Below are 22,530 nucleotides of genomic sequence, written 5' to 3'. Positions count from 1 at the left end.
TCAAGGACGAGCAACAAGAACTCCAGCAGTCAATAAGAGCTGAATATCTGACAGAGAGAAAGAAGACTGCTGCAGAACGTCTCCAGAGCTCCAGCATCACTTAACGCAGCGCTGTGCTGTTTTTCTACATCACAAACCTTTGCACTGCTGTTATTTATGCTGACATATCTGTCCATTACATCTCGTATATTGTATATATTTTTCTATTGTGCATTAGTACAAACACTATATTTATTATTCATATTTGACTCGTGACTTCATGTGCAGTTCAACCTGTGGAAGTGGACCAGGGGTGGGCATTTAATTTTTCTGAGGGGACACATGAGAAACCTGAGCTGTGCTGGAGGCCGAAACAACAATAACTTGAACTTAAGTCTGCTCAATATTAATTTTCAGTGAAAAATCCAGTCTGTCTCTGTCCTGAACAAGTGAACTGAAATCTGGCTGAATGTCTGAGGATGTCTGCATTCTCTTCAAAAGTCCAACATTTGTCTCCGTCAGTTTGGACAACCATCCGTTGTCACACCTGCCAGCTTGTCCCATTTCAGTCCCAACTTGTCCAAACGTGCATTCACCTCCAGCTGTTGTCCCTTTCATTGACTGCATGGCTGCCAGCTCCTCCGTCATGTTACAGTCTGTAGTTGTCCCACGTAAGAAGAGCAGGAGCTGGGCAGCCTCACGGGCATCAGCGCTCATCCAGAGCCAGGGACGAAGAGTCCAAGTGGACCGCTCTGTTCTTCAGCTGAAGCTCCAGATGTCCTCAACCCTCCTCGTTACAGGACGTCGGGAGAGGGGCGGGCTAGTCAGCGAACTAGTTAACGCTACCAGAACTGGTTAACGCTACCGGTAACCGGTAACGGTCGAGGTATAATTAAGTTCAGTACATCAGTTAGCTAGCGTTAGCTCGCTAGTTAATTAGCTACCGCTAGCTAACATTAGTTCGCTAGCTAGTCTAACTGATGCTATCTAGCCTCTAACGCTACCGGTTACCGGTCGAGGTAACGACAACGAACGGGAGGATACGGTCACCGTTAAGTCGCTGTGAAGCTGCGGACGGTCTGGAAAAACTATTGAGAAACTGAGTCAGTTGCACTTCAGCCTGACAACGAAGTAACTCAAGCAAGTAATCAAATAAAACAACCGGGCTAGTTAGCTGACTAGTTAACGCTACCGGTAACCAGTAACGGTCGAGGTAAAATTAAGTTCAGTGAATCAGTTAGCTAACGCTAGCTAACTGATGTTATCTAGCCTGTAACGCTACCGGCACGGTTGGCCAATTAATTTTTACAAGGGGCCGCCAGATAAACCTGAACTGTGCTGGAGGCCGAACCAACAATAACTTGAGCTGAACATGCCCAGCTCTGGTTTAAACAGTATTCATATAAACTTGTACAAAATGCACATATATGTAAGTTGATTTTTATTTTTCATTCTGCATCCTTTTTATATTTCTATCTATCTAACTTCTAAGCTTGTTTGGGTATAAGATGATATAGAAACACAGGTAGAACGCGGAGTGTTTTCAGGTGCATCCTCCTCAACCAGGTGCTGCTGTGTGTGAATCAGCACTGACAATCAGCACGTCAGTGGGTTAGTTTGTGCCGCTCAGTCTGCTCAGAGTCGCTCACGATTGGAGGAATCTCATCATGTGTCTGAGGCTTAGCTGTATTAATGTCAAACACGCCGTTATTGAATAAAAGCATGTCAGCTTAGTCATATTCCCCCGGATGGATTCGGGTTAAAGAACAGAGTCGCTGACACCAGCAGACAATATTTTGCTGTTCCCTGAAGCGAAAAAGGCTGAGACACGCTGCTCGAGAGTTTGCTCGCTGCCGATACTCCAGAGGGAGAAGAGAGGAGGCACGAGGAGAAATCTGAAAGACTTTTATCTCCTTCAGAAATCCCTGGAGGAGATTCAGTGAGGGCACCAGGCTCAGATGTGTCTTAACCTGGAGTCGAGCTGAGCAGGGGGAGGTCACAGCGACTCCTAAAATCAATGATATTTGGTTGATGTGCTGAACTTTTAACGAGATTATAATTAGTGAAATAGGAAACTTCTACAGAATCTCCTTCCACAGTCTTTAAAAGGGAGAAGAGCGACATTAGAAAATTCATGTGATGACTTGAGAATGATTACTGGAACTGCATGAGGTCAAAGACTGAATCTGGGGTCTCTCAGTTGTGTCAGAGACCCCCAAAACCCTCCGCTTGTCAGTTTGTCTCAGGTCAAAGGTCAGTTCAGGCACTCAGAGTCTCACAACGACGTTAAGCCTCTATTTTTCTATTTTCTGTCTTTCAGTGAGAAGTTCATGGTCAGACTGAACAAGAACGGAGGGCCGAAGAATCCAGAGAAGGTGGACAGACTGTGTGCCCTGTTCACGGTAACACACACACACACACACACACACACACACACACACACCCCACATGTAAAACCAGTTTATAATGCAGGTGTTTTCTGTTGGTTAAGGGGAGGGAGAATAGAAAAGTGAGGCTGCGCTGCCCCCTGTTGTTCTGTTGTGGAATCGTCCTGCAGAAGGAGAAACTTCACGGCCTCGTTTCTGTGTCTTTAGAGGCTTTTTGGACCGAAGCTCCTCCAGTTTGCTCAGGCAGTATCATGAGTGCTTCAGCAATTATGGAAAACCCATTCAAGTAATGTTTTTAAATTTATACAGCATCTGAAACGCAAGACACACGTTTGTGTGACAAGGCTGAGCACTAAGAACATAAAATACATCACAACACAGGAAACAGTGTGCAGAGACAGTCAGAGGAGCAGCAGCTGTAACAATAAAGAGAAGCTCCTGATGTTCAGGAGCGACGACCATGAGCACCGTCGGCTCTCTACTCGAATAAAGGAACAGATACTAATACAAATGTAAAAAATCAAGCAAAAAACACAACGTTTTCATGACGTTGAAAGATGACGGTGGACGGAGTGACATCAGGTGTTTCTGCACTGTAGGTTTGAACATACGTCTTGACATGTGCTGCACATCACCTCCTGCACCTCCTCCACCTCCTGCACCTCCTGCTCTCTCACTGCGGTTTGATTCGTTCCATCAGACTGAGGCAGAAAACGTCAGAGCTGATTCTCAGCTGTGTGTTTTTCCTTCTCTCTGACTCTGCAGGACCTGAGCAACAAAGACATGAAGAGAGACCTCTACATCATCTCCCAGGTCATCAGAACAGGTGAGACTGTGGGAGGGGTGAACAAAACAACAGCAACACTTGTCATACTTGTCATCTGCTCGTCTTTTTTCAAATTGTCCTCTTCCAACTCTGGATGAATGAATGTGATGCTCGTCCACGTCCAACGTTTCTCACTCACACACTTCCTGTTTCAGGCCGCATGCTGTTGAATGACAGTAAGAAGGGCCCCCCACATGTTCAGTACCGCCGGCCTTACGGCTGTGCCGTCCTGGCCATGAGCGACGTGCTGCAGACCATCTCAGAGCTCAAAGAGGAGAAAGACTTCGTCCTTAAAGTCTACACGTAAGTGGCAGTGCACACAAACAGTGCAGTAAATGTACGATAAGTGCACAACTGTACACACCAGGATTTATGTTTTCTCAGGTATAGTCATCAATAATCAGCTGCTACACAAGAGCAAAGGTGTTTCCTCCTACTGCTGGTTTTCCATACAGCCGCTGAGAAGTTGTGTTTTTAGAACTGAGCTGCCGACTTCAGAAAAGCTTTACTTTTCATCCTGGTTGGTTTATTCTCTCAGTCTGAAGATGTGCTGATTAAAACTGAGTCCTCACAGCAGAGTGAGTCCAATACTGGAGCTCCATCATAAAACTTCGTCGTGCAAAGAGTCGCTCTTACTGACGAAATTCTCAGAAAATTCTAAGAACAATGATGTTTTCTAAGAATCTCTCCTCACAGTTCAGACTAGATAAAGATAAAAGTTATTCACAAAGCACCTCAGCCCTTCAAAGAGCTCCAAAGGTAAAAGCTGTTAGCAGGAGGGAGGAGGAGGCAGATGGTGAAAATGGAGGAAGAGGCAGAGGAAGGAGAAATCTCCCAACACTGAATGACAGTGAGTCAATGAAACAGATGAGATGGTGCAGGGACGATGTCTGTGGTCCATCTCATTCCAGATGTGCTCACGTCTCCCACCAACACAATAACACTGGAAACAGCTGGAAACATGCAGCAGTGATGACTGTGTCTCAACCTTCATCAGCAGAGTGATCAGCCAGTCTCATATTGAGGCGTGCTTTGTCTCATCTCCACTAGATGTCTCCACCTGCGGCTCACAAAAGGGCTTTCATGGCCATCGTGAGCTTCCTCGCTGCTGTTGGTGTGACTGATGGGAGAGTTGTGTTCGTGGTAGAGACACGTCAGTTCACACAGAGACTCGGAGAACCAGCAGGGTCACAAACACAAGCAAATGAATCAAACAGGTGCCAGCATGTGAACAGGATCCTGGGCAGGTCCTTCTCAGACATTCTGTAGGCTACTTTAAAAGTGCAGCTGCCCTACAGAGATGTTCATTACAGACAACAGTGTCAGCCAATCACACCTTTTAGAAGTCTGCGTCACGCCCAGCAGCAGGGGGAACCACGCCTCCTCAGGTAAATGTTTCTGTACTGACAGGTGAAGGAAGACAGGCTGTCATTACCCCCCCCCCCACACACACACACACACACACACACACAGGGCTCTGTGGTGACATTTTGGAAAAATGTATTGAATAAATGGATGTGACAAAAAGAGTCAATGAAGAAGGTGACAGAAGATATTTTCATCATATCTTTACTCTCATTCTTTTGCCTCCTTAACCGCTGACCTTTTCCTTTCTCTCTTTGTCTATTTCTTCTTTACCTCCTGTGACATTATTCTCTCTCTCTCTCTCTCTCTCTCTCTCTCTCGCTCTCTCTCTCGCTCGCTCACTCTCTCTTTCTGACATTACCTTGTGTAAAGGAGAGGAAGGAGAGAGAGAGAAAACGAGCTTCAGACACCCGCTGTCACAGTCGTCTCTGCAGTCTTATAACGCCATCAGCAATCTGCCATTCACACACACAGACACATACACGCACGCACGCACGCACGCACGCACGCACACACACACACACACACACACACACACACACAGAGTGGGTGGCAGACATGAGGGAATCCCCCTCGGCTGAAACTTCTGAAGACTTGCCTGCAGGAGCCCTGCAGTTCTCAGTCACATGATGTAACTGTGCTGTGACTGTGCTGTGACTGTGTGTGTGTGTGTGTGTGTGTGTGTGTGTGTGTGTGTGTGTGTGTGTGTGTGTGTGTGTGTGTGTGTCATGGCTCACAGCAGCCTTAGCTGAACTCCTGAGGATGGCTCATGCTTCATGGGTGCTTACACATCCTGTCTGAGCTCCTCAGGCCTCCATCTTCTCAAACCTCTGGTGATGCTGATGTGCCTGAAAACACTGAAATGTCTCTGACATCGTAAAACAGTTCAGGCAGCAACAACATAACAACAAGCAGTCAGCCAGGAGCTGCTCTGCATGGAGGAGCAGCGGCGCCATCACTCTGCTTTAGCTGCAGTCGTATGAAATCAGTGCACTTAATCTGCCTTTTATTTGTTTAAACAAAACCAAACTTGGAGATTTCTTGTTCAGTATTTCAGAGTGTGGAGTAAAAAGACCAGACCAGCCGTCGTGTTTTTATTTGTGCTCACAGAAAATGTTCTGGTTCATAACACCTGAGGTTTGTTGTTGTTCTTCAGGTGTAACAACGAGACCGAATGGTACCAGATCCACGAGAACATCATCCGCAAGTCCAGCACCAAATACACGGCTCCCAGCACCAACTACGGTAGGACGGACAGAGTGTGTGTGTGTGTGTGTGTGTGTGTGTGTGTGTGTGTGTGTGTGTGTGTGTCAGCCCAACATGGATCCAGCGTGTTTGTGTTTGCAGAATAAGCTCCTGGAAAGAGGCCAGGAAGGAATCTTTATGCATCTGCAGCAGCAACATGGTGACGTCTCAGGAAAAGCTTCAGGGAATTTCTTCAAATTTGGCACAAACGTTCACTTTGACTCAGTTCTAGTTATTTTAAAGATGGCTGCCTGCACATTAATCCATCCAAATGCAATCAGCTGTTCACAGTTTACTGTAATCTTACTGTAAGTTTACCCCAAATCATAAAAAGTAAGTGCATCGTTGGTCTCTTCCATGGTTGAGTGGCCCTGTGAGCTCTGTCAGAGCACACAGCAGAGCTTCGTCCTGCAGCGTCAGCGTCACACACACACAGATCAGCAGACTTTATCCACGCTCAGAGAGTCAGCTGGACACATGAAGTCTCATAAAGTCAGTTAGGAAACAAACACAACGCTCCCAGCAGCGGCTCGTCTTCATCATCGCTGACTGACACGTGCACGTCGTCACTCCACATCAGCTGGAACATCAGCTTAATTGGTGTCACTGCAGGGACCCTCAGCCTCTTCTCATTACACTCTGTGAAGTCCTGATGTCCCAGAGGTTTGACTTTAAGGATGATGCTGCAGTTTATCGTCTCACTGAAAGACGGTTTTTGGCTGTTGTCACTTTTATTTCAGTGATATCAAACTGAAATCTGCCCTCATTTGTCATTCAGCAGACTCTTAGTGTTTTATTCTGTTCTTCTCAGCCCACTCAGGTGCCGACAGGTCCTTCAGTTTCAGAGCTCAGGTTCCTGATATGACAAAGTCACGTGCTGGTTGGAGAATAACCACACACAGATATGACAGGTGGTGCTTGTGCTGCTTCTCCTGCAGGTCTGATCATCTCCCTGCAGCTGCTGAGGGGCGACATGGAGCAGGTCCGCAGAGAGAACCCGCTCATCTTCAGCAGAGGTGTGGCCATCACTCGCAAGCTGGGCTTCCCTGATGTCATCATGCCAGGTGAGTCGGCCACGCGTGCCCAATCACAGCTCGACGAGGCGCTCGGGCCGTTTTTTATGGGATGAGAGGGAATCTCAAGGAAAAGGAGGATTCAGACAGAATCAGAATCAGCTGTTAAAATATTCGAGGAGTCTCATTACTTAAAGTTCTGCTGCAGCCTGATGAAGACACTGAAGCATGTCATCCACCAGAGAGACGGACACGTCTGTGTTAGTGTGTGGATGCTGCAGCGTCTCCAGAATGAGGCCCTGCATCATCCTGAAGCTCTGGATTCACATGCAGAGCGTCAATAAAACACAGAGAAGCAGCAGTTTGTGTTTCACATGTAGAAAAGGTCAAAATGACTGCAGGAGGCGTCAGCGTTTGATGTTTCTTTAAATGAGAGTGCTGATCACACATGTCCAGATACACACCAGCACAGCGTCACAGAGGAACTGTCCTCGATTATTACATGAAAGTTAGCAACGATGCTGCAGACCTGAAGAGAACATGGATAGATTTCCATCAACGGCCTCTGACGAGCTCGAGGCTCTTGATTCTATGCATTTTTCAGTCATGTCTGTCCTCCTGTAAACTTTGCTCTCTGCCATCATGTCGTCGTGTCTTACATCTCATTTGACTTTTTAATAAGTTTCTTTATTTCTGACCTTGAGAAGTTCCACCTGCTCTTCTATCAGCTGACATACAGAAAGTGGCTGACAGTCTTACGTTCATCCTCTAAAAAGTCCTCGTATCCTGAGTGTGTTAAAAGGCTGTTTGACCCAGAACACACAAAACGTTTTCTCACCTCCCTCTGAAGCGTCTGCAGCGAGCTCAGTGTGATGACATGAACGGGACTTGTTTTATCATCCCCAGAGCACTGGACATGTGACTGTACCATGTGACTCGAGAAGACGCTCTTTAAGTGATGATGGTGAATTCTCTCAATCTGAGAGATTAATAACCAGAGAGATGAACATCACCTTCAAACTGCCCTCCAACACAGACAGACCAGGACACACACACACACAGACACACACACAGACACACACACAGACACACACACACACACACACACACACACACACACACGGGCAGTGATGGAGTGAGTGTTTAAGCCCCATCTTGATACTTTAAGGGTGACATCTCCTCTATAAGCACAGGCGACATGATGAATGACTCTACACACACACACGTTACACACAGGTCATTAGTTTGTGTGTGTGTGTGTGTGTGTGTGTGTGTGTGAGTGAGGCATTTTGTGTGCCTCCATGTGTGTTTGTGGACATGTACGTCTCTGCTTTGGCGAGGGGGCGGCTGGAAGTCCGCTCACATTTTGAACCTTTTAACAATCAACAACAATAACAAACTGTCAGGTCTTATCTGAACGCGACGTGTCCGTCTCCGTCCCAGGTGACATCCGGAACGACCTGTACCTGACCCTGGAGCGGGGGGACTTTGAGAGAGGAGGGAAGAGCGTCCAGAAGAACATCGAGGTCACTGTCTACGTGCTCTACGCCGATGGAGAGATCCTCAAGGTAGGGACGCAGCGCTGCCACTCAGGGCATGAGAACGATCTCAGGACAGGATTCAGAGTTCAGTGTCAGCCACTAATGAACCACTTCCATGCACATGCCGTCCACCGTGACACACACACACACACACACACACACACACACACACAGTTTTTTCTAATGAAGCACTCAGCCTCCTCGTCCTTCCTGTTACAGCAGCACAGCCACATGGAGGACGGCTGCTGCTCCACTGCCAACACGTTCATGAGTACCCACGAGCTGACAGGCACTCACTAACTGACGTGTCTGAGAATGAACTGCATCAGAGATCATTGAATGGTTTCAGTGATGAGGACGGCAGCCTTCTGCACCGATCCTAACCAAACGATGTCGCAAACAGAGCCAGGTCGTCCCAGGCATTTGTGTTTCCCCTCATTTCGACCGTTTGTCTCGAGCCTAAGCTGCCGTCTCTCTCTCCTCTCGGCAGGACTGCATCAGTCTGGGTTCAGGTGAGCCCAACGTCCCAGAGCACCGCTCCTTCGTGCTCTACCACAACAACAGCCCCCGGTGGAGTGAAGTGATCAAACTGCCGATTCCCATCGACCGATTCAGAGGGTCCCACCTACGCTTCGAGTTCAGACACTGCTCCAGTGAGTAACAGGTCGCCGCTGGTCGTGGTCGTGTTAATGGTGGAGTGGAATGATGATTTCTGAATCTATAGAGGTGACTCAGAGGAACTGAACAGCCCTCACGTCACCCCTCCCTTTCCAAGCGTGTAGGAGAACCTACGGTGGTCGCAAACACTCACAAAGTTAGAGTCTCTAGAGTCAGTGTTTGGTTTGTCTGCTCTGGGCTACTGTAGAAACATGGTGGGACAACATGGCGGCCATGACAGCATAAAGATTGACTCATTTATCAACATGAGCAGCTGATTTGACAGCTGAGGTTGTCGCTCATCTGTTTTCATGTTGTCTCTAAACTCACCGTCTTGTTCCTCATTTCCAGCCTAAAGCCTTTAAAACAGAGGCTGAGCTCAGTCTAAACTCTGTTTCATGTCTTTGTCTGTTCGTTCTTCTGATGTTTTATTCTTTGCTGTTTTCACTCCACAGCGAAGGACAAAGGAGAGAAGAAGCTGTTTGGTTTCGCCTTCACTCCTCTGATGAGGGAGGATGGAACCACTCTTTCAGACGAGAGCCATGAACTCTACGTTTACAAGGTCAGGCCATCGATACGTCGCTGCTGCTCTGTCTGCTCATGTCTTCACGTCGCTTCGCTCACTTCCTGTTTTCTTGCTTCTAATCACGGACCTTCCCCACAAAGTGCCACGCTGACCCTAACCCTGGGTTTGAGTTTGTTCATGCTGTTGAACTGTCAGAGTTCAGCGTTGTTTAGAATGAATGAAGGCAAATACAGTGTACCACATGTTTTTTTTCCATGAATCCATTAAACCTGTGCAGCCTGTTTTTGCCTTCTGAGATGCTGAAGGTGCAGACGTTACCTGACAGATGCAGAGTTTGTCTTAAAACTTGTCCTCCTCGTCCCTCAGTGCGACGAGAACACCACCTTCAGTAACCACGCCCTCTACCTGGGCCTGCCCTGCTGTAAAGAGGACTTCAACAGCTGCCCCAGCATCCCCTCCAGCCTCATCTTCCAGCGCAGCGCCAAGGAGACCTTCTGGATCTCCACACAGCTCTCCTCCACAAAGCTCACCCAGAACGGTACCCTGCAGCTCCACCTTCAGCTCTGTTAGATGTCCTCATGTACATATCCATCCCGTTTGAAGTGTGGATTCTGGACCTGATGCTGTTGGAGACGTGCTCGGTGCTTTCCTGCTGTCACGTCACATGTTCGCTGGTGTCTCTGGGTTAGCTGACGTTAGTGTTGTCTTCCAGTGGACCTGCTGGCCCTGCTGAAGTGGAAAGCCCATCCAGACCGGGTCATGGACATCCTCGGCCGGCTACGACACGTCAGCGGAGAGGAGATAGTGAAGGTGAGCTCAGATCTGTAACGCAGTCTGGAGCAAATAACCGACACTCGTGAAATGTGACATTAGAAGAAAGTGAGAAGGAATCGTTGGCATTTTTAAACCAGTAAATAACACGATGTGTTGATTTCTATGAATGCTTTAAATGCACATCACTCAGCTGTTTAACTGTCATTATAACTGACTGTGTGTGTGTGTGTGTGTGTGTGTGTGTGTGTGTGTGTGTGCGTGTGTGCGACAGTTTCTTCAAGACATTCTGGACACATTATTTTCCATTTTGGACGACAACACTGACAAATATGGACCTCTGGTGTTCCAGTCGTTGGTAAGTGTGTGTGTGTGTGTGTGTGTGTGTGTGCAGTAAACATAAATATTTACATGTTCACTCATTTTTCGTACTTTGTGAGTAACTGATAGTGTGACTGAAGTCTACAGAGAACCAACTGAAAGCTGCTCTGACAGTCAGCCAATAACAGGCGTGACCGACAGGGTTGAGCCTCTTTGGCGTCTCTGATCCGCGCAGCCAGCTGTAAACCGTCACGCAGACGTGAGGCTCCATCGCTTTGTTCATCCTCGTCCAGCTGCAGTAGTGATTGTTCACAGCTGGCTTGAAGCAGCTCCTCTGATTGGACAGTTTGCAACATCAAGTTCAAGAGTATTTGTGTTTGCGAATATTAAGAATATAAGAAAAATAAAAAGCAGAACAGTTTCATCATCACATCATCAGGAGGATCGTGATGTGTTTGTCACAGGATGGATTGTGCAAATCGAATCGATTGATTGGTCGTGAACCCAAACCAGTTCTCTATGGACATAAAGCTTAATGTGTCCCTAAATGTCAACATGTGTCTGTCTTTCAGGTGTTCATCATCAACCTGCTGAGGGACAGTAAATATTACCACTTCAGGCCGGTGATGGACACTTACATCCAGAAGCACTTTGCTGGCGCGTTGGCTTACAAGTGAGCGTTTAAGTCTTTACCCTGAGTGTGACCTGGCAGGCCAGCTCACTGCTGGGTGCAGAGATAAGCTCGGCTCTGTTAGACTCTGTCAGAGCTCTGCGTGGTCAGTGTGTGTGTGTGTGTGTGTGTGTGTGTGTGTGTGTGTGTGTTCAGACTGGAGTGTGGACACTGCAGGACACCTTTCTTACCAAATGACTTTCGCCTGTCCTTCATTTAATGTTCCTAATTCTGCAAACACCCCTGAAGATCTTTATCTTTTTGAAGTGCTGCCTTGTATTCTCAGTACATTTCCATGCACATCATTTCACTCGGTGTGTGTTGTGTTTCAGAGAGCTGATCCGCTGTCTGAAGTGGTACATGGACCGCTCTGCAGAGGTGGTCAGACAGGACCACATACAGGAAGCCATGAGGGTAAGAGCCGCCGGCTGAAGCCTCTCAGTGCGTCCATCCAAAGCTTTGACCCGTCCGAACGCTCAGGGCTGGATAAAACTCACTGCCAGTACAACGAGTAAAGAAGTTTTTTTAATCTTGGGTAACATTTCACATCCTGCTTAAAACTGAACTTTTTACTGGAGTATTTTTTGGGCCAGTAATCTACTTTTAAACTCACTACATTTGCTATTTATACCTCTGTTACAACTAGTCTGTGAGCTGAGATGAGCCGTCATGAGCTGTGCAGCCACACAGCAGAGCATTAACAGGCCTCAGGTCAGTAGTTAATGCGCACATGCAAACACTGAGACAATCAGGAAAATACCTTTTCAGTGTAGTTTGGTTGTTCTGCTACTGTAACTCAAATCCAGTAGCTGTGCACTGGAGATGATCGAGCATCGTCCTCTCAGCCGGCAGAAACACTCTCACTCTCTGTTAATGGTGTGTTATTACGTTTAATCTATGCAGAACAAATGTAGCTCCTCTCTGTACAGTCGTCTCAGTGCGATGATCTCAGCACTGATTGTCAGGTGTTAGCAGAATCCTCTCGTTGAACGGAGCTTTCTCGGCTTTCTTCTTTCTCTAATTGGTTAGTATTTGTTTAATAGCGACGCCCGATGGTGAATTCATTAATAGAGTCTCACTGAAACTGATCTCAGCTTTCACTCAGGAGGCTCCCAGCTGTTATTCATCCAGGAAACACTGATGTTTGAGAAGCACAGGGAGAGAGCAGATATGGGTGGATACACAGGGCTCCACGTGCTGAACACCTGTTCCCTCTGCAGACACGTTTCCTTTCCTTCCTTTGACTTCCACAAAGAAGCTGCTGCAGAGATGCTGATTATTATTCCTCTGCTGCTGCTGAAGGCCTCAGAGGTTTATGTGCACAGCGTCTTCCTGTAGAAATCCTGAATCAAGCGCAGAGCTTCCAGCTCAGTCGACCAGCAGAAAGCTGACGGCGTGTGTTCACCTCTGCTCAGAGCGGACGTCCAGAATCTCCCACATGTGGCAGAGAAACGCCGCTCAGCGCATCGAAAGGCTCATCCGCCTCAAACAGCCACGCTGTCAGAGAGAGCGGACGCCCTGAATCATTGAGGGTGTTTCTTTGACACATGCTGCTGCTGCTGCTGCTCTGGGTTCAGATCTGAGGAGCCCGCAGAGGCTCAGTGTGTGACTGTGTGTCTGCTTCAGCACAGACATCCACACATTCACCCTTCAAGAAGCACAGAATGACGTTTGTCTGCTCTGCTGTTGTTCTCTGTCTCCTGTCCTGGTTTATCCTGAAAACACCATAAAAACACCAAAGATTATCCTCATATTCAGCTGACTGCGTCCAGATAACTCTAGATAGAATAATTAGCTTTAATCAACGTGTGACCATTCAAAAACTAATCTAACATCACACATTTACATTTAATGAACTCAGTTAATTATTTCTGCTCGTCTTGTTATTAAATATTGTGTTTAAGAACAATCACGTCCACTGCAGGATGAAGGCACGATGAAAAAGCCTCATTTCAACCTTTTCTGTTATGTGTTTGTTCCATTTTTTGGTCTTCCTGGAATGAAATGATGCAAGTCAAAGTGAATGAGAGGAGAAGTGTTCTGGAGGTTCATGTTGTGTGTTTCTCTTTCTCCTCGCTCACACTTGCTAACGGCCCTCTCGGTTCAGGCTCTGGAGTATCTGTTCAAGTTCATCGTGCAGTCACGGATCCTTTACTCTCGAGCCACCTGCGGGATGGAGGAGGACCAGTTCAGAACCAGCATCCAGGAACTGTTCCAGTCCATCCGCTTCGTCCTGAGCCTGGACAGCCGCAACTCAGAGACCCTCATCTTCACCCAGGTCAGGGAACACACACACACACACACACACACACACACACACACACACACACACAGACTTACACACAGAAAACATGAACAAACACACAGAAAACACATGGACACACACACACAATGAGCACAGGAGCATACACACAGCGCACAGACACACTCTCTCACACACACGCGCACACACACACACACACACACACACACACACACACACACACACAGGTGTGTTCTCCAGGTTCTTTAAATCTTTATCTTTAACTGTTTAATTTGTCATAGAAGCATCAAACTTTAAAACGATTGTTGTTGTTGTTTTGATCTTGTGTCCTTGTTGAAGTTGTCTTTTCACAGCTGACGTGTGTCGTCATGTGACTTGTTGTGTTTCTGTAGTTCAGACGAGGCTTTGATCACATGACGTCCTCTCGTCTGCTCCTAGTTTAGAAATGTTTCTTCCTTTGCTTGTTTCCTTTTAGCTGCTTTAATCTGACTCTTCTCTCCTTCACGCTCCTCTTTCTGCTTGTACCTCGGACCTTTCCTCGCTTCCTTCCCTCATCTCCACTTTCAATCTCCCACAATTCTTTGCTCTATCCTTTGGGTCCCTGTTGTTCCTCCTGGGCCTCCTCCCTCCACACCCATACACCACAGGGCTCCCAGCCTTGTCCGGGCCCGAATCAAGGCCCGGGCCCCGGTGCCGGGCCAGCCGCTTCCTTAGCACTAGCCCCCACCCCGGGCCAAGCCCAGCCCCCCGCCCCAGGACCGCTTCCTGGCAGCGGGCAAGCCACCTGCACTCAGGCCTGGAGCTCCAACGCTCTGCGGCCGTCTCCGCTGTCAGTAAGTAGACGTCTGGATGAAAACCACGACCCCCCCCGTTCCCTGTGTGAAGCCCAGAGTCCTAATTCACCTGTTGAGCCGTTTGTGAGCCTAACCTCACACACACACACACACACACACACACACACACACACACACACACACACTGTGATCCTCCACGTCCTGACTGCTTTCACATACACAGTCACACACGTGTCATGTGACCCGCACTGACTGCTCCGTCACAAACCCACGTCACCGTCCTCCAACGTGGACAAACACGGACTCCTGAGGAGCCGCTGCTCGCTCACACCCCAACAATAAATGAGTTAGTGTGAAAGCAGCATGTCAGCAGACAGATAAGATAAGATAAGATAAGATAAGGCTTTCAGTGTTTCCCACAGGATTTTAGGAGACTGTGGTGGGAGGGTCTCTGACCCTCGGGGTTGGGTGTGTGTGTACGTTTTCAAGCCTGATGTATCTCTTTAGGGCATTTTGAGACCACTGAATGTAATATAAATTGCTGTATATGAACATAACAGGTTGGTATCATCCTTAAGAACATACAAAGGCATATCAGGAATATTTCAAATTTAATCTTGAAAAAAAAACCATGACACAAAGTCATTAATTCATTCACTCACTCATTCAATCAATTGTTCATTTGTTCATTCACTCACTCGTTCATTCATTTAGAGCATACAAAACTTAACATCAATCATGTGAACAATCTTCACTGTCAAACAAAACGATGAACAAAGAACACTTGCTGTCCATAACCTTGGCACATGTATGCTGCACCAATAGTCAGCTAAGACTCAGGCAGCTTGACACTGAGTGTCACACTATTGTGACACTACTGACACACTCTGCACCATGGTCAGCGCCGTGGATTTTACCAATAATTTGCTCAAACCTGGGTCAGACGCCCGCACTTCAATCAGATGTCACTTTCTGTCAGATGCACACACACGCACAGCGAGAGAGAGAGAGAGAGCGAGAGAGAGAGAGAGAGAGAGAGCGAGAGAGAGAGAGAGAGAGAGAGAGAGAGAGAGAGAGATCGCCAGACAGTGCAAGAGAGGTGGCATGTCCTCTTAATCTTCAGAAACGCTCTGATTCAGACTGTTTTCTCCCCGTTTTTTTTTTTTTTTTACACTTATATCTTTACAAATACAGCAGTAAGAGACCGACTTTCCCTTTTTGTTTTTTCGGCATCAGCCTTGCGATGGGCCCCCTCATAACCGTGGGCCCGGGGCAGCCGCACCCTCTGCCCCCCCACAGCTTTTAAGCCATAACCTCACCCCTCTTCACCGATAAGGCTGTGGCAGAGTCACTGACTCAGTGCTGTCGGATCCCTCTTTTCTTTTTCTTTTCTTTTTCTTTCTCGCCGACGAGAGATATTAAATAATTAATTTCATGTTAATTTTTATAAACGGGTAGAGAGAGAGCACAAACGTCAGAGGGATGAGAGAGAGAAATAGCGCGAGCGGGAGAGGGAGAAATAGCGGACAAGTAGCTAGCTACCGGGAAATCAGCACCAGGGATAGCGGAAAGTTAGACTCTGTTTGGTATGTTAGAAGTTGACTGGTGCAATGAGATCAGCAACATGGCCGACACTGCTCCGTTATCGAACTTGATACCTGCCCAAAAGGGAAGTTACACTTACCTCACACAATCTTGAAATGCCGTCCCGGCCTGCTGTCATGTATGGATCATAGACTGTATGGATGCGGATCGCGCCAAATGCAGCAGACAGTAGGACCGTCTATGAACGCGACCTGTTGGCGCGTGCGTGTGTGTTCACGCGCGCGCTCTCGCTCACGGGCTATAGAGCAGAGTAGGCTACAGCTGTGTAATCGGCTGACTGACGGATCTGGTTATTATTATTATTTTTTAGGTGGGGAGGAGGGTGGAAAGCGGGGGGGTGGGGGGGGGTGGGGACGAGACTGTGGCGGGCCCAAACAAGACTGTGGAGGGCCGCCACAGTCTCCTTAATTGGTGGGAAACACTGGCTTTATTTGTCCCATGCTGGGGAAATCACTTGTTAAAGCAGTGTGTATGTATGTTGCACAGATGTAATGATATGAGCATATGATGTCATACCTAATGGAGTCGTGCAGAGGTTTAGTAGGTTTGTGCTCATGAAATGATGCTGAAGTCGGATCTTCATCCTCGGCTGTGGTTTGCAGCTGTGCTCGGTCAGTCCTGTGAACATGATATTTGCACCTGATGACAGGCAGGATATTTGTTGCCTGAAAACCCGAGTCCTCCTGCTGCAAACACTCGACTGAACGCGTTTAGTCCAAACACTAAAGCCTCATCGGCCTCTCCGTCCTCACCTGAAACCGGCCGCTGTCTGCTGGACGTCCTGCGCTCTCGTCACATTTGTTGCTGTGCTGTGAGTTTCTCATCCTGTCGGATTAATACCTCTCGTTCTCTCCACCAGCTGTTTCTTCTGTCCTTTTTGTCTTAATCTTGTTGTGACTTCTTATCTGCTAATGAGTTTTTCCTTCGTCCCTCTCTGTGGACAGCTGTCCCTCAGCACACTGACGCCTGTTTGTTGTGTTGCTCTGTGCTCTGGACTGCTCACTGACACTCACCTCTGCTCTGCTGTCGTGTTACAGAATGAAGTCACGCTCACATTTCCCACCACGAGCACAGACGCTAACATTATTAACCTACGTCCCGCTGTGTCTCTACTGTCCACTCCTCTCCTCCTCTGCAGAAACTCCTCTCGCCTCCTCACTCACCTTCTCCTCTCCCTCGTCTTCCTCAGGCCGCTCTGTTGAACTCGTTCCCGGCCATCTTTGATGAGCTGCTGCAAATGTTCACGGTGCAAGAGGTGGCAGAGTTTGTGCGCGGCACGCTGGGCAGCATGCCGTCCACCGTGCACATCGGACAGTCCATGGACGTGGTCAAACTGCAGTCCATAGCCCGGACGGTGGACAGCAGGCTCTTCTCTTTCCCAGGTAGTTTCTGTCCGAACAGAAACACATCGCGGTGTTTTATCTCTCACTTCTTCTCTGAAAGAGCAGTGAGTGTCGTATATACAGCAGAGTGTAAAACAGTGAATCCTCCAAATGGCACCTGTTTATACACCTGAACAGGAAACAGATTTAGCTTTTAATCTGCTAAACAAAAGATTTCTTAGGTTAACCAATCACAGCCTCCAGCCACAGAGCACATGGTCTGGTATAACTGTAAATATAAATGTGCGTGTGTGTGTGTGTGCGTGCATGTTTGCGTGCGTCCTCAGAGTCTCGAAGGATCCTGCTTCCTGTGGTCCTGCATCACATCCATCTCCATCTGAGGCAGCAGAAAGAGCTGCTGATCTGCTCTGGGATACTCAGCTCTATATTCTCTATTATCAAGAGCAGCTCACTGGTAACACACACACACACACACACACACACACACACACACACACACTGATAGATGTACAGTATGTACAAGTAAAACACTGTATTTCAGTGCACATGTGAACTGTGTCCTCGTGCTGTTGGGAAAGTCTCAGAGAAGACGGGGCCTGTGATGATGATGATGATGATGATGATGATGTCACACAGTGGTGACCGTGAACATCTTCTTCATGACAGTTCAGTCGCTGCTGAGACGTCCGTCTTCAGAATGAAGTGCAGGATTTACAGAGCAAATGATTAACCGTGTCTTTAGAAGCTGCCTGATGTCTGTGAGGACTGTGATTCATATGAAGGAGACATGTTTCATTGGACCTTTCTCTTTGTTTCTCCTCTTTGTTTCTCCTCTTCTTCACTTCTTCTCTTTCTGCTCTCTATCGTCTCACCTCTCCTCCGTCCATTCTCTCCCGTCACACCGTCTGTCCACTCTTCCTCAGGACACGTCGGTGCAGGAGGAGGTGGAGATGATGGTCGAGTCCCTGCTGGACGTCCTCCTGCAGACCCTGCTGTCAATCATGAGCAAGAGCCAATCGCAGGAGGCGGTAAGGGGTCAACGCTGTCCGCAGTGCACCGCGGAGATCACTGTTAGTAACTAACAATACGACTTCTTCAGCTTCACCTCCCGCTGCCTCCACCCATCCTGTGCCTGTCCACCTCTCCACCCGTCTCAGGGCCGGGCAGCATTTTAACATTACTGTTCAACGTCATGTTATCGTGATGGCACTCACGTCTGAATGACGAGAACGAGTTCAAATCCAACAAGATCTGTCTCAATAAACGTGTTAAAAAGTCATTGGACTCATCAGGATCAACAGTGCAGTCAGAATATTAACGTTTGATATAGTAAACTATTCATTTAGTTGCCCTCCCCTCCTCCATCCATCCATCCATCCATCCATCCATCCATCCTGTCAGACTCACCTGTCCTCCAGCACGCCCTCATCTCTTTGGTTTCATCCCTAATGAAACACCTCAGCCTTCATCCTCTTCCTCCCCTCCTCTCCTCGTCCTCCTCTCTGCCTGCTCGTTCAGCTCAGTGATTATTATTAAACTTCTTGTTTGGCTCCTGCTCGCGTTGATCTTAATGTTTCATTCTTTGTTTTTTCTACCTGCGTGTTGTTTCATGAACATTCTTCGTTTACACTCGTTTCTTCTCAGGTTCCATCTCAGTCCAGCCTCGACTCGCTCTGTCCACTGCAGCTCCCTTTGCGCCTTATTATGGGCTGTATTAAGGCCTTTTATCGTCCAGCTAGTGCGGGGAGAAGATGAAACTGGTGTTAACTTTACTTTCTTCACTACCAATAATTAAAAGCAAGAAAACGAAGCAAAGTTCATGAATTTCAGCTCCGTTTTGCTGCTTTGTGAACATTATTTATGCTCATAAATCTAAAGTTGTATTTTCCCTCCACGGACTTTTCGTGGTGGATTTAAGTAAAACAAAAGCTTTGATTGGTCTTTTATCCTGATGCACATGCAGCAATAAGAAAAGACAAACTGTCTGTCAGCGTCTGTGCTCGTGTCGGAGGAGGCTGGACGGGGTCGGCTTGAGAAGGAGCCTGTCTCATCCTGCCGCCATCATCTCTGATTCTTCACTTACTGCTGACCGCTTCCACCTGATTGGCTCACATGCCTATGCCCTGCTTTCCTATTGGCAGGGAGAGTACGTGTCCTGCCTCCTGTCCCTCCTGCGGCAGATGACAGATATCCACTTCCAGCGCCTGATGGAGAACTTTCAGAGCAAGGAGGAGCTCAAGGTACGGGAGGCTGATCATGATGCTGAGCGCTGCTTTTATGTGTGCTGATGGTCAGAGGTCTGACGATGTGACTGTGAAGGTGGAGGACTACACAAGACATACTGTAGATGAAGGGAATGCTCCTTCATCATCATCTTCATCTCTCTCTCTCCTCAGGAGTTCTTGTTGAAGATTTTGTGTGTGTTCAGAAACCTGATGAAGCTCAGTATTTTCCCCCGCGACTGGAACGTCATGAGGCTCCTCACCAGCAAGTAAGACAACAAGCAATCTCCACGCCAGCGTTTACATGCATCACTGACCTGCTGACAACTACCAACTACTGTGTGTGTGTGTGTGTGTGTGTGTGTGTGTGTGTGTGTGTGTGTGTGTGTGCAGCATCATCCTGACCACGGCTCAGTACCTCTCGCCTGCTCTGCACAAGAACTTCACTGAGGCCGACTTTGACTTTAAGGTACGTGACACGTTGAGCACGAAGCATGTAACTGGTGTCCCTCTTCACTCGTGACAGGAACCAATCTCCTTATTTTCACCATGAATGCATCGTCGAGTGTTTCTCTCACATCACTGCTCCGTATTCACCTTCACTGGTAAACAGCTTAAAGCAGAGCAGTGAACAAATAACAGCCGACGTACCGGCGCTGAAAAGCGTCTGAGCTGCAGGGGAGGAGGCTGCAGGCGGCCACACGGCAGCAGGAGGAGCAGGAGCCGTTGACCTCCTCAGCAAGTGAAGCCGCTCAGTGCACGAGAGGGAAGAAACATGTCGTCTCGGGAGGCTCGAGGCTCTTTTTTTGCCTCCAGGGAAAACAGTGAATCATCATCAATCAGAAGAGCTCTAACGATCTGTTTCATGTTTACGCTCACACACTCAGAACAGTCATCAAAAGAAGCTGTGTGCAGAGAGAGCACTGAGAGGTGTGTGTGTGTGTGTGTGTGTGTGTGTGTGTGTGTGTGTGTGTGTGTGTGTGTGTGCGCAGGTGTGGAACTCCTACTTCAGCCTGGCAGTGCTGTACATCAACCAGCCCAGTTTACAGCTGGAAAACCTGAGTCCTGCTAAGAGGAAGAAGGTCTTAGACAAGTAAGAACACACACACACACACACACACACACACACACACACACACACACCCGTCCTGTGACTGTCGTCCTCACACTCGTGTGTCATCTGCAGCTAAAACGCTGAGAGTCAGAATTCGAAAGAATCCATTTTCCTCTTTGAAGTGAAGCAGCGCTGCAAACTTGCCGACCTACTTTATGGGTCCTGCAGGGACACGTCTTTACTCCAGGAAAGCTCATTTCCCACCAAGCGGTCCCGGGGACGGGGCCCCCAGACGCTGAACTCAGTCAACTTCCTCAGGCTGCTTCTGTTGAGGCTCCACAGCTGATGGAAAATCAGACAAACGACAGCCTGGATTGAGACATATGAGGGAGAACAACAAAGTGTTGTAGGAAAGAAATGATGCAGAGGTGGAGCGAGACATTATCACCACCAGGACGTGTCTCCAGAGGTTTGACCTCCTGTCCCACAGAGAGGACAGTCTGTATTTCAGGTTGTTTCTCTGCTGTAGTTTGTAATCAACATGAAACTAATGGGCAACAGAATTCACTCTCAGTTTGCTGTCTCTGTCTCTGCCTCTGTCTGTGTCTGTCTCTGTCTCTGTCTCTGTGTCTGTCTCTGTCTCTGCCTCTGTGTCTGTCTCTGTCTCTGTGTCTGTCTCTGCCTCTGTGTCTGTCTCTGTCTCTGTGTCTGTGTCTGTCTCTGTCTCTGTGTCTGTCTCTGTGTCTCTCTGTTTCACTGAGGCTGTCAGAAATCGCTCCCTGTTTACAGCGTGCTGCTCTATATTTCCTGTCAGCCATTTTATTTGAGTGTGTGAATTTATCCTCACAGCGCCTCAAAAATTCAGCAGTGGAGCAAAAACAATACAACAATCCCACAATGCAACGTGCTGCATGTGACAGCTGTCAGTGCAGCAGGTTAAGCTGTGAGACAATGAGCGTCAGTAGTTTTGAGGTTTGGACTCTGCTTCTTGTCCGTCTGCAGGTACGGAGACATGAGAGTGATGATGACCTACGAGCTGTTCAGTATGTGGCAGAACCTCGGTAAGACTTTCCAAATATCTGCTACTCGTGTGTCAGTAAAACCCAAAGAAGGAGCAGAAGAACGTCTTTCCAGACAGTTTGTCTACAGTGTTGAACTTTAGCAGCACGCCGGCCGAGCAGCTGCTGATGTTTCCACGGTCGGCTGAAACATGTCTGCTGGTTTCAGGTGAGAATAAGATCCATTTCATACCCGGCATGATCGGCCCGTTCCTGGGAGTGACGCTGGTGCCGCAGGTGGAGGTTCGAAACATCATGATCCCCATCTTCCACGACATGATGGACTGGGAGCAGCGCAAGAACGGGAACTTCAAGCAGGTGCACGGACACATGTACAGATACACAGCACGTAAAACCACAGAGGAAGACGGTCTGATCGTTTGGCTCTTCTTCTGCTCATTTTAAACCTGTGTGTGTGTGCAGGTGGAGGCCGAGCTGATCGACAAGCTGGACAGTTTGGTTTCTGAGGGGAAAGGCGACGAGAACTACAGAGAGCTCTTCAGTTTGCTGTAAGGAACCTTTTTATCACGTTTAACTTCCTCTCAGACGTGAATCCCTCCGTCCTCTCTCTGGAAACACAGTTAACGCCTTCTGCTCTAACACTCCTCTTTGCTTTGCTCTGTGCTGCGGGACTAGAACCCAGCTGTTTGGGCCCTACCCCAGGTACGACACCTGCTCTTCTATGTTCTTCTCTGTCAGCATGATGGTGGTGTGAGTCTGTAAAACCTGCAGCGAAGCTTGTGTAAAGAGCTGCGACTGATGGTAGACCATCAGTCCACCTGAGACCAACCAATCACTGCACACAGAATCCATTCTGCAGATTTTTAGGAGCAGATTATCTTATAGGATCCAGAGAAAGGGAAATCTTCTCTTCGGGCTGACTAACTGAT

The 22,530-nt window shown here is 48.0% G+C and overlaps 1 protein-coding gene across 11 annotated transcripts in view; it reads left to right on the top strand.

The window, feature by feature from the left end:
• LOC143329824 (dedicator of cytokinesis protein 3-like) overlaps positions 1–22,530 on the top strand; it is a 150,629-nt gene that overhangs the window by 114,712 nt on the left and 13,387 nt on the right. For 5 of the 11 annotated variants that reach the window (XM_076745965.1, XM_076745933.1, XM_076745957.1 and 2 more), the window contains exons 10-35: positions 2,300–2,381; positions 3,132–3,192; positions 3,348–3,495; positions 5,714–5,802; positions 6,741–6,866; positions 8,259–8,383; positions 8,847–9,009; positions 9,469–9,575; positions 9,906–10,077; positions 10,252–10,349; positions 10,585–10,668; positions 11,204–11,304; positions 11,634–11,715; positions 13,409–13,579; positions 14,212–14,397; positions 17,153–17,345; positions 17,633–17,760; positions 18,230–18,376; positions 19,448–19,546; positions 19,703–19,797; positions 19,922–19,997; positions 20,521–20,621; positions 21,585–21,643; positions 21,810–21,958; positions 22,064–22,149; positions 22,277–22,303. In XM_076745965.1, the coding sequence (XP_076602080.1) occupies positions 2,300–2,381; positions 3,132–3,192; positions 3,348–3,495; positions 5,714–5,802; positions 6,741–6,866; positions 8,259–8,383; positions 8,847–9,009; positions 9,469–9,575; positions 9,906–10,077; positions 10,252–10,349; positions 10,585–10,668; positions 11,204–11,304; positions 11,634–11,715; positions 13,409–13,579; positions 14,212–14,397; positions 17,153–17,345; positions 17,633–17,760; positions 18,230–18,376; positions 19,448–19,546; positions 19,703–19,797; positions 19,922–19,997; positions 20,521–20,621; positions 21,585–21,643; positions 21,810–21,958; positions 22,064–22,149; positions 22,277–22,303 (2,955 nt within the window). The remainder of the gene's footprint in view (positions 1–2,299; positions 2,382–3,131; positions 3,193–3,347; positions 3,496–5,713; positions 5,803–6,740; positions 6,867–8,258; positions 8,384–8,846; positions 9,010–9,468; positions 9,576–9,905; positions 10,078–10,251; positions 10,350–10,584; positions 10,669–11,203; positions 11,305–11,633; positions 11,716–13,408; positions 13,580–14,211; positions 14,398–17,152; positions 17,346–17,632; positions 17,761–18,229; positions 18,377–19,447; positions 19,547–19,702; positions 19,798–19,921; positions 19,998–20,520; positions 20,622–21,584; positions 21,644–21,809; positions 21,959–22,063; positions 22,150–22,276; positions 22,304–22,530) is intronic. The other 6 variants (XM_076745982.1, XM_076745999.1, XM_076745974.1 and 3 more) reach the window with 4 other exon arrangements.

This window comes from Chaetodon auriga, chromosome 2 (assembly GCF_051107435.1).
Source record: "Chaetodon auriga isolate fChaAug3 chromosome 2, fChaAug3.hap1, whole genome shotgun sequence".
Taxonomy (NCBI): Eukaryota; Metazoa; Chordata; class Actinopteri; order Chaetodontiformes; family Chaetodontidae; genus Chaetodon; species Chaetodon auriga.
This window is presented reverse-complemented; position numbering and strand designations above follow the sequence as displayed.